Source organism: Mustelus asterias, chromosome 11 (genome assembly GCF_964213995.1).
Source record: "Mustelus asterias chromosome 11, sMusAst1.hap1.1, whole genome shotgun sequence".
Taxonomy (NCBI): domain Eukaryota; kingdom Metazoa; phylum Chordata; class Chondrichthyes; order Carcharhiniformes; family Triakidae; genus Mustelus; species Mustelus asterias.
In genome coordinates this window covers 55,301,473-55,314,608 of record NC_135811.1, presented here as the reverse complement: position 1 = coordinate 55,314,608, position 13,136 = coordinate 55,301,473, and the positions used below count along the sequence as shown (strand labels likewise).

At 45.0% G+C, this 13,136-nt stretch overlaps 1 protein-coding gene across 6 annotated transcripts in view; it reads left to right on the top strand.

Annotated features, from left to right (window-relative positions):
• Positions 1 to 13,136, top strand: part of fam13c (family with sequence similarity 13 member C) — a 181,423-nt gene that overhangs the window by 56,671 nt on the left and 111,616 nt on the right. For 5 of the 6 annotated variants that reach the window (XM_078223617.1, XM_078223615.1, XM_078223618.1 and 2 more), the window contains 2 exons: positions 8,194 to 8,369; positions 10,227 to 10,422. In XM_078223617.1, coding sequence (XP_078079743.1) covers positions 8,368 to 8,369; positions 10,227 to 10,422 — 198 coding nt within the window. In that variant the 5' untranslated portion in view covers positions 8,194 to 8,367. Of the gene's footprint in view, positions 1 to 4,883; positions 4,924 to 8,193; positions 8,370 to 10,226; positions 10,423 to 13,136 lie in introns of all 6 variants that reach the window. The other variant, XM_078223613.1, reaches the window with a different exon arrangement.

The following is a 13,136-nucleotide window of genomic DNA, read 5'->3' as shown; positions in this document are numbered from 1 at the left end:
CCTTTATCAAGAAAAAATTCTTCACAAAAGCTTTGAATCCCTGGTATCAATCTGATGACTTTGTATCGCACCCAACTTATGGCTCTAATTGGTTTTTATTCCTTTATGGGATGTGGGTGTCGCTGGCTAGGCCAGCATTTGCTGCCTATCCTTAGTTGCCCTTCAGAAGGTGGTGGTGAGCTGCCTTCTTGAACGCTGCAGTGTCTGAGGTGTAATTGTACTGACGAGAGTTAACGTCGTTTCAAATTGAACACCCCCTTCTTGCTTTTATATCCTAATCCTGCGTGTACAGAACCCAGAATTACATTTGGCTTTTTAGGCACTACTGCTTTTGAGAATGGATGAATGTGCACCCCCGGATCTTTCTGTTCTTCCATTTAATACATATATGATTGTGGGAAGTAGCAATTATTGACAGAAAATTGAACTAGTCGTCTCTAGTGACCCTGAAGAGAATTAAATGTTGCATGAATGGAAAAAGGGTTTCTAGATGAGAATATTGATCTGCGGTGACCTTGATTTGTTGACTTGATCTTTATTGAAGTGTTTAGTGATGTGAGGAGAATGGGAGAGGCCAGCTGTGGTTTTAGTTGCATTGTTTTATGACCTGTAATTTTCTCTCTTCTCCGCTGCCAGGGAACACATCCCCGCGGACTCCAGCAATCCTGAGGCTCTAACGAGCGCTGATTGGCATAAGGCAGGACTTCCATCCTCACATGAGAGGAGGTCTCACCTCATGGAGCTGCCGGCCAATCAGGTCGGCCAGCAGCTCTCCAGTCCCTCCAGGAACAGCGCTGCGGAGGCCGGAAGAGGCACAGCAGGGTGCTGCCTGCAACGAAGTGCTGGGAACCGGAGGACAGGGGAGTGGCAGGGGTCCCAAGGGTGGGGAAGGTACGAAATGTCTGAGGCTGTCACAAGGGAGTGATCAGGGTCTCAGCGATAGGACCGGGTTGAGGGAGGGTGGTCCAACAGGGCCTTAAGGGGGCTTCTGATGGACATGTACCCCCTGCCTTCCCATCAGAGATTCAACTCTGCCTGATTATGGGTCCTCCCTCACCCTGCCCCCACCCAATCTGTCATCTGCTGACCAGTCTATAAATTGAGACTGGGTGAAAATAGGTGGCCACTTAAGGACCTTAATTGGGGCAAATGTAGGCTTCCCCTCCAAGGTCCTGCCCACCCCACTGTAAAGTCACTACCCATTCTGGGTGGCAGGATCCTGAAGCGAATCTCCTCCATTCAATTTCACACACCTCCCCCCCCTCCCCAAATCATCCCTCCACCCCTCCAACTACAGAATCTGGCGGGAGGGGAGGGAGAGTAACATTCTGCCTCAAGTTGTCATGAATTAAGTGAATTCAGGAGTTGAGCCTTTTAGAATGTTTCTAAATGGGCAGGTTTACTTCAGTTGGAATTCTGGGTGGCACAGACTGGCATGTTTGGGTTTCTCAATCCAGATGTTACAGTTCAGAAAAATGCAATGTTTGCAACAGGGTGGGATCCAAGTTCCAGAATTTGGATTCCTTTAGTCTGATCATATAGAGTAAGGCATAAAGTAGGATGTCATCTGGGTTCAGTGCCCTTGTCTCTAAAACAGGAGGTTGTGCTATTGGGTGCCATTCCAGGGCCCTGAGGCTGATATCCCAATGACATATTGAAGGTGTGCTGCACTGTCTGAGGGAGCACCTTCCCAATGATATGTGAGGCCATGTCTGCCCCTTCAGATGGGTGTTAAAGATCCCATTGCATGATTTGAAGAAGAGCAAGAGATGTCCCAGGGTGTCCCATGCCTAAAGTAGATAATTTGGTCATTGTGACATTGTTGTTTGTGGAAACTTGCTGTGTATCATAGAATAGAATAGGATTCCTACTGTGCAGGAAGAGGCCTTTCAGCCCATCGAGTTTCCACCGACAACAATCCCACCCAGCCCCTAGCCCCGTAACCCCACATATTTACCCTGCTAATCCTCCTGACACTAAGGGGCAATTCAGCGTGGCCAATCCACCTAACCTGCATATCTTTGGACTGTGGGAGGAAACCGGAGCACCCGGAGGAAACCCACGCACTCATGGGGCCAACATGCAAACTCCATACGGACAGTCACCCAAGACCGAATTGAACCGGAGTCCCTGGTGCTGTGAGGCAGCAATGCTAACCACTGTGCCACCCTTAGTGTACAAACTGGCTGCCCCTTTTCTGACATAACAGGGACAATTTGCATTTATATAACACAGCAAAACATCTTTCTGTAAAGTTTGACCTTGAACAACATCAAGAGACATTAGGTCAGGTGATCAAAAACTGAGCCCAAAAAGGTAGGTTTTAAGGAGTGTCTTAAAGGGGGAGGGAAAGATTTAGGAAGAAGATCCCAGAGCATAAGACAGCTGCCAGCGGTGGTGTGAAAGAAATCAGTCGTACATCAGGGACCGGCATTGGAGGAATGCAGAGTTCTTGGAAGGTTATCAGTGAACAATGTTTTCCACTGCAGATTGACAATACACCTACACACCTTACCAAACATGGTAACTGTGACGTCACTGACCTGTTCATTTAGAAACCCAAACTAATCATCCAGAATGTGAATTCAAATCTCCCCCTGGCAAGTTGGAGAGTTTGGATTCAGTTTTCAAAAGCTGGTCCCAGTAAAAATGACCATGAAAGCTGTTGGATTGTTGTAAAAACCCAACTAGTTCAGTCTTTCTTCAGGAAAGGCAACCTGCTGTCCTTATAATTTGGTCAGTATATAACTCTAGTCCAGGAATGGGCAACCTGGGCTAGTGAGTGGGTCACATGAGTGGCCCTTCTTCATCTCAGTGGGCCACAAGATGGAAATCAGCAGTTCACTAACCATGACCCTTGAATAAGATTCAATACATTTAAAACACATAAATATTTCAAAATGAATTATAGAAAATGCTTCATCATTTATATATTAATAAAACCATCATCAACTTCAAATGGTAAAAACAAAAGAAATATTTACGTTTTGGACACAGAGGGAGAGCACGGCTCTCACAGTCAATGTTGTGAGCAATCGGCACGCACCTCACTTCACTTGCCCTTGCTTTACGAGGGTTTCACTTCAGTCACACCGGGAAATAACTGCGTGGATGGAATTAGTGATGTGTGGCAATCCTGTGCGTGGGCAACGGTCAATAAAATGTCTCGTGGGCTGCACTCAGAACCCAGAAGGGCTGCGTGTGGCCCCCGGGCCACTGGTTCCCCAGCACTGGTCGAGTCACACACCAGCATGGTTGATTCCTAACTGACCTCTGATGTAGTGGAATAAGCTCATTGTATCAAAGGGCTGGAAGAATGTCTCCTGTCACCTTCGCAGGGAAAGCAGTGATGACGATAAGTGCCATTGCATTCAGATGTCTCATGATACAGGAAGGATTAGTAATTATAGGATCACATTATTTACTGTTAACAACATACTAACTCTATGCATGACTAAATGCCTGATTCTATATTGGGCAACTTGGTTACATTTCCTTGTTTCGTGTTTTATTTTCTCTTCTCTGATTAAGGTTTCAATATGAATCAGATTAAGGCCCTCAGTTTATTGTATGGGATGTCAGAATCTGAATGTCTCAATGGGGATATGAAATGGTGATAGGGAGTATATGAAAATTGCGGAGAGGAATTTGAGAGAAACAGATGAGGTACTTGTAAATTAGTATTCTAAGGTGTAATTTTGGGGCCTTAATGTCACTGCAGTAGTTGGAGTAGTCTAGGGGCAGTTAAGTATCAATCTATCCAGCAGCCAGAATGGGTTAGTCAGATTGGAGGATGAATTGTTTAGTTGAAGAGCAGAAGGATGTAAATACGGTACTCATTCTAGAGTATTGTGTACCTGATGTGGTTTAATACTGAAGTGTTAGATCAAATGCTAGCTTTGTAATTGAATATTACCTTACCCACTGTTCAAAATGCAATGCAAGAAAATGCAATCAAGTGCAAAAATGTGGCAGATAAAGAAAAATGACACTTAGAAATCACAGAAACCCTACAGTACAGAAAGAGGCCATTCGGCCCATCGAGGCTGCACCAACCATAATCCCACCCAGGCCCCACCCCCATATCCCTACATATTTTACCCACTAATCCCTCTAACCTATGCATCTCAGGACACTAAGGGGCAATTTTAGCATGGCCAATCAACCTAACCCGCACATCTTTGGACTGTGGGAGGAAACCGCAGCACCCGGAGGAAACCCATGCAGACACGAGGAGAATGTGCAAACTCCACACAGACAGTGACCCAAGCCGTGAATTGAACCCAGGTCCCTGGAGCTGTGAAGCAGCAGTGCTAACCACTGTGCCACTGTGCCGCCCTGTAAGATAGAATGATCTTAAAAGAACATTCCCTTCAATTCTTTGTTGAACTGTTAGGAGTTTATTTGTTCACAATGGGGATCAACTACACACTGAAACAGAGCTTTACTTCCCTTGTGTACCTGACAAATGTTCACTTTTCAAGTGAGTTGTACTCTTTGTGCAACAGTGTGATGATACTGCGCCTTTAAGAAATACATTTATATCATGTTTCTTGTAAAGGGTATGTTTAAAATTCAGCTCTGTTTTGCAGGGTGCCAATTTGTCTCCAGAATCTTTTGCATTGATAGCTGGGAGAACAGGTTAAGTACCTGAGGTGTTTGTTTTAAGGTGAACTGAAGCGCTTGTGTTGACTTAGGTTCCCCCTGGGGTTTCAGAGTAAAGTTTTGATTAGGTTGATTGACAGGGACCAAGGCATGTGCTTAATGGGAGGAGCTAAGTGTGCAGGGAAAAATAAACACGAATTCTCTTTCATTTTAAAACAAGCAGTTACTGCTTTGTTCTGAAAGAAGCAAGACATGTCTCTCTCTCTCTCTCTCTCTAGAAGGTGTCTGAGAGCTACAGGGTTGGCAACCTAAGTACAAGTAAGTAAACTTGTGTTTAGCTTAACTGATTTTGAAGAGGGCTGTAAGTCTGTAAGAGGAATATTCTTGAATTGGAACTCATAAGGATAGGTTAGAAGTTAAGAATTGTAACTGGTCATGTTTAAGTATTGTTCAATTGTTAAATGTTAAACCAATTCATTTGTTATAGTTAAACTGTGTTGTTAAATAAAGTTTGTTTTGTTTTGATAAAAGCTTCCCAGTGTATCAGTAGAATTGCACCTGGAGTGGAACATCCATATCCTCACACTAATGCCAAATTAGCAAATTGTCTGAAGTCATGATAAAACTTGGGGTTTTTAATCTGTACCCTAACAACAGAAACAGCTTATTTCTCAATGAGTCTCACCTCATGCGACTGAGCCCCATCATACACAGGCCTAGTGCCATCAAGTCAAACACTGCTTCTGCTATCAGAAGCTTGTTTGGCCAGAATGGAGCAGTGAAGGAGGAAACCCAAATGGGAAATCTCTGCTAAGGGGCTTTGCTGAAATGGGTATATGTACAGAAGGGTGTAGCTAATGCGCGTGAACCCCACCTCCCAATCGCCACTATCTCTAGCCGCAACCTCACAAAATCAAACGTGCGATAGAATTAAGGACAAAAAGAAATCCCACGAATGGAACAATTGGATTATGAGATAGCCCAACCCCCCACCTTATAGTGCTCATAAATTGTATATAAATGATTGAGAATTTAATGCACTCAATGTGACAACATCTGATTGATAGACTTTAATATGAAATGTGGAGTGCGTCAGACTTTTCATTTCTATTCTGTAAATTAGAGGGCTGAACTTTGCAACAGATTGGCTGGAATTTTCCAGCTGCTGACTGCGGTGGGATCTTCTGGTCCCGCTGACAGCGCAGCCCCGCCGTGGGTTTCCCAGCGATGAGGGGTGCATTCAACGGAAAACCCTGTTGACAACAGCAGGACCAGAAGATCTTGGCGCTGGCCAATGGCAGGCCATCCCGAAACACGCAGTGGGTTGCGTGGGAAATACTGGCCATTGTAATTATTTGTGTACAGAAATGATCTTCAATCTTTTTATACTTCATTTTAATTTCAGTGATCCATTATAACTAGGTTGCGAGTTATGGTTTATTTTATTTGGACCATCATCACAAAGCAGCACCTGCACCTTTTTGAATTAGCTAATTATCTATTGGTCTTATTCTATAACAAGCCCATTCCCAGTGATTTTTAAAAAATTAATTCATAGGACATGGGCGTCGCTGGCTGGCCAGCATTTATTGCCCATCCCTAGTTGCCCTTGTTCAAAGGTCAACCATATTGCTGTGATTCTGGAGTCACATATAGGCCAGACAAGGTAACGACGGCAGATTTCCTTCCGTAAAGGACATTAGTGAACCAGATGGGTTTTTTCGACGATGGTTTCATGGTCATCAGTAGATTCTTAATTCCAGATTTTAAAAATTAAATTCAAATTCCACCACCTGCAGTGTCCGGATTTGAACCCAGATCCACAGAACATTAGCTGAGTTTCTGGATTGATAGTCTTGTGGTAATACCACTGGGCTATCGCCTCCCCCAATACCAACTGGCTAAGTTGCTGTGATTATGGGTTGGCTAAGTTGCTGAAAATTGTAGATATATAACCCGCAATGTTGCAATCATTCATTTTAATGGATGGAAAATGTCAGGTTCCTGAAACCACTGGGAGGGAAGACTAGATTGTCAGATGTGCTGCAGTAGTTCAGTTTTGCTTTCACTAAGAAAACTTGCAGCAGCCTTGTGGCTCACTCCCAGCCAGTGTACCCTTTTGAATTGTTCGCATTGCTTCAGTTTAAAGAGCTGATCCTTTCAGATTAAGGACATGTGATAGCTTTGGCCGGCCCACTGTCAGACCTGCTCCCTCGCTAACGCTCTGCAGCCTCCAGGATTTAAGCTGCTTGTTCTCTCACCATTCTTAAGCAGGATTAGAACAGTCTAACCCCGACAGAGCTGAAGGCCTTTTCTCTCCCTTGACTTTAGTTAATGAAAAGCAAATCAAGCTTATTGCTTATAGCAACTTTGGAGGAATGCGATTAAATATATTTCTTCGTGACTTGGATTTAGACTAAGTTCCCCAAAACATATCTGCGTGGAAAATAGTCTAGCTATTTGATATTCCACAGAGCTCCAATATCAATGTACCCCGGTCACTTCGTTTGCCCACATTACACTAAAAGTAGAACCTTGCCATGGAATCCCTGCAGTGCAGAAAGAGGCATTCAACCATCAAGCCAGCACTGACAACAATTCCACCCAGGCCCTATAAACCCATGTATTTACCCAGCTAATCCCCTTGATACTAAGGGGCAATTGAGCCTGGCCAATCCACCTAATCTGCACATCTTTGGACTGTGGGAGGAAACCCATGCAGACACAGGGAGAATGTGCAAACTCCACACAGACAGTGGCTGATGCTGGAATCAAACCTGGGTCCCTGGTGCTGTGAGGCAGCAATGCTAACCACTGTGCCACCACGCCACCCTTACAGCACCCGTAGTATTGCAGTTCTTATATTGGTGTAGCAGAAAGTTTAGATCCTGCAATAATGGTTGCCAATCTGAAAGTAGTAAAACACCAGACAGGAGAAGCCAATGATTAAATCTCTCGCTGTTTATTGGGTTATATTGGAAGAGCAGGATGCTGGGGTTGTTCTAGCTATTTACAGCAAATTCTGCTGATACTGAGCAAGGCCCCAGCCTTTTTTCACTTCTTGGGGGTTTGGTTCAATGTGAGCAGAATTGTTGGGGAAGGAAAACACATTCATCTTCTGTCTATCCCAACAAGGAAGGAACAACTGGGATGCACCTTTTGAATCAGTCGCAGCTTAACAAGTTTTCTAATTTAACTCCATAATGTTGGTTCTTCTTTGAAGCTTTATTAACACAAATAAAACTGACAACAGCAGCTTCCCCCCACAGTGAATGGGCCCGTCCAGTATGACATCGCTCCATCAATAGCTTGTCATCAACTTGGCCTAGCCAATCAGCTTTTGCTGCATGAAAATAATCTGGGACTGGGATGAGTAGTTGAGTCTGATGAATTTGTGTAGAGGTCACTGGGTGTATTTGTTGTTTGGTATTGGGCCAGTATAAGCTAAGGAGGGTCACTCTCTCTGTTCCCAAGTAAGAATTCCTCCTCGGCTTCAAAGGCAGTCTGTTTCTGAAGGGAAACTCTCAAATCACAAATAGTACTTTGGAGAAATGATAATGAAATTCTTTTGCTTTGTTATCGGTGAAGGTTTGAAGGCCAGTTTGTTTGTGTGTCCAAAGAACTTTCGGCACCTCTGCTGAACATCATCAACAAACAGTCTCCGCCAAGATCCAGGACCAAGTCTCCCAGTTCCATTTCTGTCGACAAGGGAAGGGGTGACAACTGCTGAGCTAACAGGACGATGACCACAGCCTCAAAGAAATGTAAGATTGAGTGTACTTTTGAGATTTCAAACCTACGCGGGATGTTCCCTCGGGTTCTCTGCCCCCAGCCTCTCCTGTAGGTGGATCCTTGCTACCCAAAACCAATCATACAACCAGGTGACCCAACCCTTTGCTGTATGTGCTGGATACTGCCATCCCAAATGTGCTGCTGTGTGCTTTACCCCTGCCCCCACGAAAACCGACACATTGGGCAACTAGATAAATACATGAATAGGATGGGAATGGAAGGATACGGACTCTAAGTGCGTACGGTTTTAGTTTAGGCAGGCATCATGATAGGTGCAGGCTTGGAGGGCCGAAGGGCCTCTTCCTGTGCTGTACTGTTCTGTGTTCTTTGTTCAACACAGTAAGAAGTTTAACAACACCAGGTTAAAGTCCAACAGGTTTATTTGGTAGCAAAAGCCACACAAGCTTTCGAAGCTCTAAGCCCCTTCTTCAGGTGAGTGAAGAACTGGCTTTGTTCAAAGCCAGTTGTAAACCAACAAACTGGTTATTTTCGAGAAAGGAGAGGACTTGCGTTTATATAGTGCCTTTCACACCCATGTTATTGCGTTCTGGGTTTCACACCACTGGAGGGATGTGAATGCATTGGAGAGAGTGCAGATGAGATTTACAAGAATGGTTCCAGGGATGAGAAACATCAGTGATGAGGATAGATTGGAGAGGTTGGGACTGTTCCCCTTTGGAGGGAAGAAGAGATTCAATAGAGATGTTCAAAATCACGAGAGGTTGGGATCGAGTAGATAGGGAGAAACTGTTCCCGCTCATAAAAAGTTCAAAAACAAGAGGGTACAGATTTAAAGTGGTTTGCAAAAGAAGCAAATGCAATGTAAGAAAAACCTTTTCACACAGCGAGTGGTTGGGATCTGGAATGCACTGCCTGGAAGTGTGGTGGAGGCAGGTTCAATTGAGGCATCCAAGAGGGCATTAGATGATTGTTTCTATTCAAATAATGTACAGGGAAAGGGCAGGGGAATGGCACTAAGCCATAATGCTCATTCGGAGAGCTGGTGCAAACATGATGGCCCGAATGGGCCTCCTTCTGCACCGTAACAGTTCTGTGATTCAGCGAATGCCTTAAGATGGGAAACATGGCAGCTAGCCTGTGCACAGCAAGCTCCCACGAACAGCAATGTGACAATTACCAGATAACCTTTTAGATGTTGGTTGGAGGATATAAAGTTCATGTGTAAAATATAAATGAATGAAATACATACTGTGTAATCTCAGGCTGCTCTGGTAGACTGTTCCCATAATTATCAGCGGCTATCTACCGGGGTTGTTGGCAACTAGTCTGGGAGCCAAGTGCACCTTGTTCTGGCTTTGCATCCAGGTTTCCAGGATGCACATGGGGAAGGAACGTCAATTCACCATTTTAAAAATCCACCAGTACAAGAGGAAGGAGGTGTGAATGTAGCTCGTAGGGGTGGGATTCTGATAGTATAGATGTGGGCTCGACCAGAGCGATCAAGCCAAGGTTTTTTTTTAAAGAAAAGATAATATATATATTTCAAAAGATATTTCAATTACTTTTAAGGGGCGTCTTGACAAATATATGAATAGGATGGGAATAGAGGGATATGGTCCCCAGTAGAGTCGGGGGTTTTAGTTCAGTTGGGCAGCAGGGTTGGTGCAGGCTTGGAGGGCCGAAGGGCCTGTTCCTGTGCTGCAATGTTCAATGTGCCTCGAATCTCCACCAAGGCCGTATAGCTCTGGCTGCAAACTGTGTGCAGCATCGATCAGTTTTACAGCCATCTCATTTCTGAAAAATAATCTTGTCTTTCTTGTGGGATCTTTTATTTTGCTCACCGGAATGTTCTTCTGTTTGTGTGGCAGGGATAAGACAAACAAAGAGAATTTCCCACATTGCACCTCGGAAGACCACCGCCCGTCAGTGCGAGGCGCCTTGCCACACGCTTTACAACACGCTGAAAAGAAAGTACTCGGGAGAGCGGAACATCAAGATGGCGATAGTCAAAACGCAAAGCGGTCGAAGCCCAGCTCAGCGACACGAGCAGTGCAGCATCAAGATGTGAGTGTTACCGGCACAGATTTATTTTCAGACATTAATTCAATGTAATTATTGCAGATAAAAGAAATGTGCTGGCAAAGGTTTTTGTGTTGCACTCATCAGAACAGACACAAGAATGCCAAATTTCAAAGGGAGCAACAATCCGTACTGAGTGAGAAAAGGGTGCTGATTGGTTGGCAAGTCAACCCTGATTGGGCAAGGTATTACCATGGGGAATGTACCAGGGAAGTAATGGATATTTGCCTGAATACGTGTAACTTCCAGCAAGAGTAATGTAAGATTGTTGGGCCCATAATCATAGAACCCTTACAGTGCAGAAGGAGGCCATTCAGCCCATCAAGTCTGCACTGACTCTCCGACAGCACATCTTACCCAGACCCTAACCCGTAACCCCACATATTTACCCAGTAAACTCTCCTAACCTACACTAAGGGACAATTTAGCATAGCCAATCCACCTATGCTGCCCATCTTTGGACCGTGGGAGGAAACCTACGCAGACACTGGGAGAAAGTGCAGACTCCGCACAAACAGTGGCCCAAGGCTGGAAGCGAACCTGGGTCCCTGGCACTGTGAGGCAACAGTGCTAACTACTGTGCTGCCCCATGCTTGCTGGACGGTGCATATATTTATATTCAGACCTGTCCTCTGCAGTCAAAAAGAACATGGCCAGGCATTGTGCTTTTTTTGAATTAAACAAAATCGTGGGGGACAATAGTTCCCAGATGTATTCTCCATGGCAATGCCTTGACCAATATCCCAACCAATCAGCTCCCTTTTCTCATGCAGTATAAATTGTTGCTCCTTTGAAATTTGGCATTCTGGTGATTGTCCTGATGAGTGCATGATGAAAAGCTTCAGCAGTAGATCCTTTTTTCTGGAATTAAATAGGTTGAAAATGTGAAATGAAGTAAAAGAGAAGAAAAACCACAATACTTGCAATAATGCCTCTTACATTACAGTAGCAACTGTATTTACCCAAACATACTTCCCTGGTTGTTTTTAAAATTTATTTATTTATTAGTGTCACAAGTAGGCTTACATTAACACTGCAATGAAGTTACTGTGAAAATCCCCTAGTCGCCACACTCCGGCACCAGTTCGGGTACACTGAGGGAGAATTTAGCACGACCCAATGCACCCAATCAGCACGTCTTTCAGGTTGTCGGAGGAAACCAGAGCACCCGGAGGAAATCCACGCAGACACGGGGACCAGAATTTTACCAGCAGAACGGAATTCTCTGTTGGCCTCGGGCGGGATTTTATGAGCCTCGCTCGAACGAAGTCGTAAAATCCATGCCGGGGAGAACGTGCAAACTCCACACAGACAGTGACCCGAGGCCGGGAATCGAACCCGGGTCCCTGGCGCTGTGAGGCAGCAGTGCTAACCACTGTGCCACCGTGATTGTGAGGTAATGTAGGACGTCCTGAAGTTGTGGGTTGGCATCCTTCCACCTGCCGGAGATGATGGGAACTCTGGTGAGGACAGATCAGATCAACTGCTGTGTTTCCTCTCAGGGCTGAACAAACTGATTCTGGAAAGATAAAGTCTGCCACAAATGCCCCACAGGAAGCTGTCCCTTGCCAGTGGTGTAGAATAATCTCCGCTGGCACCTTGTTTTCAGGGCTGACGTCTGCTGTGGAGCCTCTGAAACCACATGTTGTCGTGCTGGTGAACTCCAGCTGATGCTGCCATTTGCAGCTGGAGCCTTCCACATGTCGGGACTGATGTTGAGGGCTTTCATGTCTGTCTTGGCATGGACTACCTGACCATGTGGCATATCCCTGGGGATGCAGCCATCTTCCAACCCATGAATGTGCGCTGGCCAGCAGAGGGTTCTTTGCTGATTAGTGCTAACAGTGTGTTTGCTCTTGAAAGGACTGCTTCATTGGTGACTTTTCTTTCCATGTGATGCTAAGGATGCCGCGTTGACACCAGAAACAGAAGTTATTGAGCCTTTGTCCAGGCTTCGCTGCCATACAGCAAAGTGCTGAGGATACAGGCCTTGTAGAGGGAGACTCTAAAATGCTAAGATACAGAGGGATCTGGGGGTCCTTGTACATTAATCACAAAATGTTAGCATGCAGGTACAGCAAGTAATTGGGTAAATGAAATGTTTGGCTTTATTGTAAGGGGGATGGAATATAAAAGTAGGAAAGTCTTGCTACAACTGTATAGGCCATCAGTGAGACCACACCTGTGTGCAGTTTTGGTCTCTACTTAGGGAGGGATAAACTTGCGTTGGAAGCAGCTTCACTGAAGGTTGCAGTAGGTTGTCTTGGGAGGATAGGTTGAGTAGGTTGTGCTTGTCCTCAGTGGAGTTTGGAAGACTGAGAGGTGACCTTGTTGAAACATATAAGATTGTGAGGGGGTTAGACAAGTTTGATGCTGAAAGGATTTTCCCCTTATGAGGGAATCTAGAACTAGGGGGCACAACTTGAAAATAAGGGGTTATAAGGACCACAGGATTTAGGAACAGGAGAAGACCATTCCAGCCTGCTCTGCCATTCAATAAGATCATGGCTGATCTAGAACATAAGAACTAGGAGTAGGCCATCTGGCCCCTCGAGCCTGCTCTGCCATTCAATAAGATCATGGCTGATCTGTTTGTGGTCTCAATTCCACTTCCCAGCTATCCACTATAATCCTTGACTCCCTTGTCTGTCAGAAGTTGTCTAACTCCACCTTAAATACATTCAGTGACCCAGCCTCCA